Source organism: Patiria miniata, unplaced genomic scaffold (genome assembly GCF_015706575.1).
Source record: "Patiria miniata isolate m_02_andy unplaced genomic scaffold, ASM1570657v1 HiC_scaffold_20, whole genome shotgun sequence".
In the NCBI taxonomy this organism is placed as follows: Eukaryota; Metazoa; Echinodermata; class Asteroidea; order Valvatida; family Asterinidae; genus Patiria; species Patiria miniata.
Window position 1 is genome coordinate 14,782,022 of NW_024037059.1, and position 6,383 is coordinate 14,788,404.

A 6,383-nucleotide genomic window follows, 5' to 3' on the forward strand; every position below is an offset into this window, starting at 1 on the left:
GTGCAATATCATATAGCAGGGTACCAACAAAATCGAAGAAAAGTTCTTGTTTTGAAGTGAATGTCAGATTTTATTAAATTTTCAATTTTTGATGGCACCATGCTTTAAGATGTTTTGTATGCTGCTATTTTATTCGAACAAAAGTTTCCATCTTCTTTGGATTAGATAAAAAAATCCAGAATGCCGATTCGGTTTACCACGTTCCCCAAAACAGACGAATATGTGGATTCCTCTGCTTTGTTTATCTCTCAAAACTGGTCGGCAAGCAGAATGGTGAATTGGCTTACTAAAATTGTACAAGTATACAATTAGGATTGCTGAGTCCTGAATCAGAAAAAAACTCAGATTAAATAATTAATGAAGATGTATATATTCAAAATGAAATGCACCTACACTGTACAATAAGTGCATAACTTTCAATAATTGAAGTGTCAACAAACAATGGATGTAGCCACGTATACGTTTTTACAATTTCTGAATTCTATTAAAAGCGTATTATATTGACTCCAAATAAATTTAGAAGGTCGACAGGCATGAACCAAGTCCATGAAAACTTTCATTCAAAAAATGAATACAGATTAATACTCTACTCGAGAGGCTTACAATATTGTGCATGCCTGCGGGCAGCAACTTGTGGTGGCAGTTTTTCGCTTGGGTCGTGGATTGGTTCGCTTGGGGTGGTGGGAGATCCCAGGGAAGGTGTTGTAGCTGGGAATCACATCGTGGTGGGGTGTACTCCGAGAGGCACTTAAGATAACCCCCACGGGGGGTCCTTGGGGAACGGCAGCCTGCTTGATGGAACTATTGGCTCTCATTTGGCCGGTTGAATTGCTCTCGATTCTGACGGCTTGACCAGACTGAACTGCTCCCTTCTTTCGGAATAACTGGATAGTCACGTCGCAAGAGCGCATCGGACTGAAGTCGAACAGATTGTGGTACTTTCGGATGGTATATGAATATGCCCCCTTTGGAAAAGTGGGCGTGCCGCGGAATTCAAATACTAAATCCATACCGGTTCGGGATGCGAAGTCCCTCTCAAACTGAGTACTACCGCCGCAGTCATTGTCGATGTACAGAACGAAGCAGCCTGGTTTGGCGTGCTGGAGAACATTCCGAAGGAAAATGCCTTTGGCGCGGTCGGCTCGGTAGAAAGCAGACACTGCTGAGAAAGATTTAGACAGTGTGATGATATCAGCCTGCTTGATGAACTGCAGATCACGGGTGTGGATTCCTTTGTCTTTGACCAGATCACAACTGCTGTAAGTTACAGTAAAGGAGTCCAATTGGTGGGCGTATATCGTGTCCCAAGTGTCTTTCCAGTTGGGGAACAGATCCAAGACAAGGCATTCCAAGGAAGGTGGGAAGATGCGGTGCACACGGAGGAAGGTTGTCAAGCCAACCAGGTCCGACCCAGGCCCGCCTCCGATGCTGCAAACCTTCAAACTGCTCCTGTTGCGCCAACTTCTTGAGACCTCATCCGAGTACTGAAGCGAGCCGTACACGAGATAGCAATGGTGCATCAAGTAAAGAAACACGTAAGCACAGCGGTTGGCCGGATCATCCCAGTCAGAACGCAAATTTGAATTTGGAAACCGGAGTCCGTTTTTGTACAAATTGGAGATACCCCTCAACGACTGCTTGACAATTTCAGTATTGGATGGGTATCTACCAGGAACCTTATCTACAAGTTCTTCGAGGATATCTGTCAGGATGCGACGAAAATAATCCGAAACAGGCTGAGCGTTTGGCACGGGAAGATCCATGTCCTGCAAAAGCAAAACGCGAATAAGAACAAAGTGAGTTGAACCTTCAGATACAATGTTCAACTGCTGTTCTGGTTATACTCCTCGTCATCGGTAAAAAGAGGTTAACTGCTGGAATTGTTTGCATGAGAAGTATTCTGAAATGAGAAGTACACACGATTTTCTATTGCCTGTGAACATGTACAGCCTTTGTTGCAAGAGTCGTTAAAAAAAGTTCAAAGGTTGATCCCACACACATTTCACATGGTAGCGGCAGTATCACAACCCGAGGAAGGGACACTTATGATACTTTATGCCTACGTCACTAGGTTGGGAAGAAGGTCCCACGACGTCACTAACATGAATTAGCAGATAGTGCAACTGGCAGGATCTGGGACTGGAGGCGTGCAGTTAATGTGTGTGTTTGGGCCTTGGAAGCGGATTGCGGGCGGCACAGGCATCATAGTTGGGAATGGTACCTTCCAGGGAGTGCCCGGGGGAGTCAGGCTAGTAGTTTGACAGTAGTTCAAGATGTATAAACTTTCATGAAATACACGGGGTGTGCAGATGACAGAAACCTATAGGCCTATACTCTTTCTTCTTTCTTACATTACCCGTTTTCATAGTTCCAGAATAAGTGTATACGAGTATAATTTAATATGGTCGAAGGGATCTGTGCATAAACAAAAACCCTAACCCCACCCCAACAGGGCCTCAGCTCACTAACTGAAAATATATGTTTATTGTTTATAAATACATGCACTACGAGAAACGCTTCCGACGGACAACAGATTTAGTTCGGCTCACGAAATGCTGGGATGAACTGAATAAGGGGTTTAGTGAAACACACTAAACAATGATTTAATTGGTAGGGAATTGGAGAAGTTTTTTGTTGTAAAATTAGCATCCTTCGATTCCGTTTCAATCAGAGTATCATATTTTATTTTGAATAACAAATTGAATGAGCCGCTGTAATTTAGTCATGTTGTGTATAATGTACCATCTTTAAACGATCCATTCTGTTCACATGAAGTTTTCAGTAGCGTTCATGTGGCATCTGTGAATCATAATACCTGAGCCAGTACCTCGATCGCCACAAAAAAAGGAAAGCATTTCCCTAGGTGTATATAGCTCAGTATAGCCGGCCTTGAAGAGGTACACTGTATGTCACCGGTGCACTTGCCTCTCTGAATCATACTGAACCATGCACGTGCAGCGCATACATTATGCATAACACATGTTCTCCAGTGAGGCCATTATGACATATGCAGCGAAATGGTGATGTCAGTATAAATTATCATAAGTGTACCTTCCTCCGGGTGTGATACTGCCGCTACATCACTCATGCCAGTCGGGGAACTCCTTCTGCCGTACCGCATTATAATAAATTATTATAAGCAACGTTTGTGAAGATATTCAATAAGCCCCGAGCTGCGCAGTGTCAAGCGTAATTTCAAAATCAGTACAGATTTAAACAACAATTCTTCAAATTTACTCACCTATATAATTATAAAAGTAGCCGAATGACAGAAGCTTGTCCTCGTCTTGCGCCACTGTCTTTTCAGTTCCACGATATTATGAGAAAAACATTCTTGCGTCTATTATGAGAAAAACATTCTTGCGTCGTCTTTGGAAAATCCCACATCTGCAGAAACGGGAATACCCGGACGCGGAAGTACACGCAATCTCAAACGGAGTCGATTTCTTGGGAGCCGCGGGCGGGAAACAACATCCAGAAGTTTGAAAAAGAGATCTGTGTCAACACTCAGGCATATGGAACAAAATCCAAGAATGAACCCTGTACCCTAATTCTGTGGCTCGGTTGGGAATGGACCAGTCCGCTCCTACATGTTTGGTATGTAGGGACGCTGCTGTATTATGTCACATCAATAACGAGTCTGATAAGCACAGCAACTTTAAAGTTGTGTGCTTCGACTTGGAGATTAAAGGATGCAGACTCAATAAATAGGCCCAGAATTACCTATACGCGGGCCAAATACCAATTTGTATGCACTCAATGTCTTTGCTAAAGGAGCATTTTGTGGCCAATGAATTGAAGGTTTGGAAAAAGGAAGATGGGGGGGGGGGTTTAAGTCATGTTCCAGTGATGTTTTCATGTAGAGTTTTATGGGAGCTGTGTCAGTATAAGAATTCGGAGGGTTCATCCTCGGCAGTCGCAAAGCGCTTCCAAGGTGCCATTGTTATCTGTGAAATTTGAACTTCCAGTAACAGCATGACTCGACTTAGACCTACATATACAATGTTGTGACGATTTATCCAGCGATTTCAAACCCCAAAGACAATGAAGTTCGAAAGACAAGAGATTTGTTCAATGATCACCTGAAAAGAGCTCAGTCTTTCCGATAAATCCTGACAAACTTTATTACGAAATACAAATACCGCGTACAATAGTTGCTTTCCAGTACATGTAGTTTTATAAAGCCAAAATTTCCTGTAAAGCTCAGGTACATGACGATGCGCTTCAATATTATTTCCAATGCCCTGAATAAACGTGCCGGTGTGTTTATGCACTTATACATGCACTTAACTCGCTCAGAATGTATGTTTTTGTCAGAAACAATACCACGAATGAATGTTGTTATTGTACAACTCAGTTCTAAAGGTGAATCTTTATATAGCCTCGTTTATTTACAAAGACATTATTTCTCATTGGGAACATTACATCAGCAGAAATTTCAACTCTGACCCTCGTGTATTTGCAGTATGTTTGATAACATTAACAATAATTGACATGCATGAATTCACAATGCCTACGCAGACGGGGCGTACACGTACATAATTATAGCCGCGTCGACATAGGTTAAAGCCATACAATACACAGGTCAAATAATATCGAGGAAAAAGGGCAAAAAAATATGAACGGGAAAAAAAGCAGCGTAGATACAACAGTTATAGGTGGCAATATATAGCCGATGCACAGGAATTTCGAATTCATAAGAAAGTTATGTAAAATTAGAGATTAATTTGCTAAAAATCCAAGATTGCTTATATACTGGCTATTCCACGAAAATGCTGCGTTTTAAAATTCAACAGGTTAAGGTTGGTTTCTGTAATTAATTATTACAATATACATAATATTGGATTACTTGAATCTGAGTATTAAAAGTCTTGAAGAAAAAAACAATTTGTGGTACACAAAAGTGACATTATATTCTTTTCTATACAACGATTGATTGATTTCTGATTACTGAATGACATGTACATATTATATTGAGAAAAGCTCAGCAATCAACAATATTGATCCTGTACAGTAACAATAAAACACATACAATTGTTTACAACTTCATATTTACAGCGACAATGAAAATTCTACAAATCCAAATAAAATTGCTGATTCCTGAATCATCTTCGTTCACAAAAACAGATTGAATCATCCAAAATAAAGTGCACGTACACTGAAAAATTGCCTGGGTTAATTTTACCCAAGAAAGGGTGAAAACTGCAACTACCCAAAGTTGGGTTGTTCTATAACCAATTGTTTGGGTTGTATTTTCTGTTAAATTCAACCAAAAGTTGTAGTCATACAAGACCAAATTAAATTTTGACTTGTATGACCACAAGTTTTGGTTGATGTTAACAGAAATTCCAACCAAAACAATTGGTTATAGAACAACCCAACTTTGGGTAGTTGCAGTTTTCACCCTTTCTTGCGTAAAATTAACCCAGGCAATTTTTTTCAGTGTACTGTACAAATTGTAGTAGTAAAACTAAGTAAAGTCTGTCACGAGCCAATGTGGCCCATCAGGCCGCTGTTTATCTCCAGTTTCAGTAGCATGAAACGACTAAGAATATTTCTATTCCACCTGGATGGGATGCTAGTCCATCGCAGGTTACTCCCCGGCTAATGCCGGTTCCCATTTATACTCCTGGGTGAAGAGAGGCAAGTGGGGATGAAGTGTCTTGCCCAGGAACACAAAACATGACCTGCGGCTGGATTCGAACCCATAACCCTTTGGTCATGAGTCACGAACCCGAACCCTAACCACTAGGCCACACTCCCCCACAAACTCTGCACCAAATAACTTTAAATAATTGACCTCTGAACAAACGGTGGATATTACCCCGTATACATTTTAACCCTAAAAGGGCCGGGGCGAAATCCGCCTTCCCCCCCCCCCCTCCACTTCTTCCGCGATACCCTTGCAAAAAAAACTTTTTTCCCCAACGCGAGCTTTCCTGACTTTTTAGCATCGAGTCTTGCGCATCTTTTGATTCCAAAACATAAAATTCCGACCATGGATTACCGCGCAGGGAAAGAATTTTCGGCGCCGAATTTCCCCAGTAGTAATACTATGTACAGGGTGAGTTAAAAAAAGTGGAACTCAAAAAAAATTATATTTCATATTTAAAAAAATATATAGCACCAAAAATAAATGACTGGAAAGCCAATTTCATAAGCTACTTTTAGATTACAGAATTACTGAAAACTGTCGATCCTACAACGAATATCACCATTTAAACACAATGACCCTAAAACCGGTCTCGTCCAAAAAATGCGATTTCAACAATCGTCGTCACAATTGTCTTCAAACATCGCCAGCGATGAAATCTTAGTTTAAACGTTACCAATATGCAACAAAGTCCTATATATATATTTTAAAAAGTAGATTTTATAAATCA

At 40.8% G+C, this 6,383-nt stretch overlaps 1 protein-coding gene across 1 annotated transcript; it reads right to left on the reverse strand.

Annotated features, from left to right (window-relative positions):
• Window positions 1–320: 320 nt before the first annotated feature.
• LOC119728811 lies at window positions 321–1,946 on the reverse strand. Its single transcript, XM_038201210.1, has one exon. The coding sequence runs from the start codon at window positions 1,761–1,763 to the stop codon at window positions 600–602; it is 1,164 nt and encodes a 387-aa protein (XP_038057138.1). The 5' UTR covers window positions 1,764–1,946; the 3' UTR covers window positions 321–599.
• Window positions 1,947–6,383: the final 4,437 nt, after the last annotated feature.

Excerpts from the sequence above, each read along its gene's own strand:
- LOC119728811 (XM_038201210.1), bottom strand. The coding sequence starts at position 1,763 with ATGGATCTTCCCGTGCCAAACGCTCAGCCTGTTTCGGATTATTTTCGT.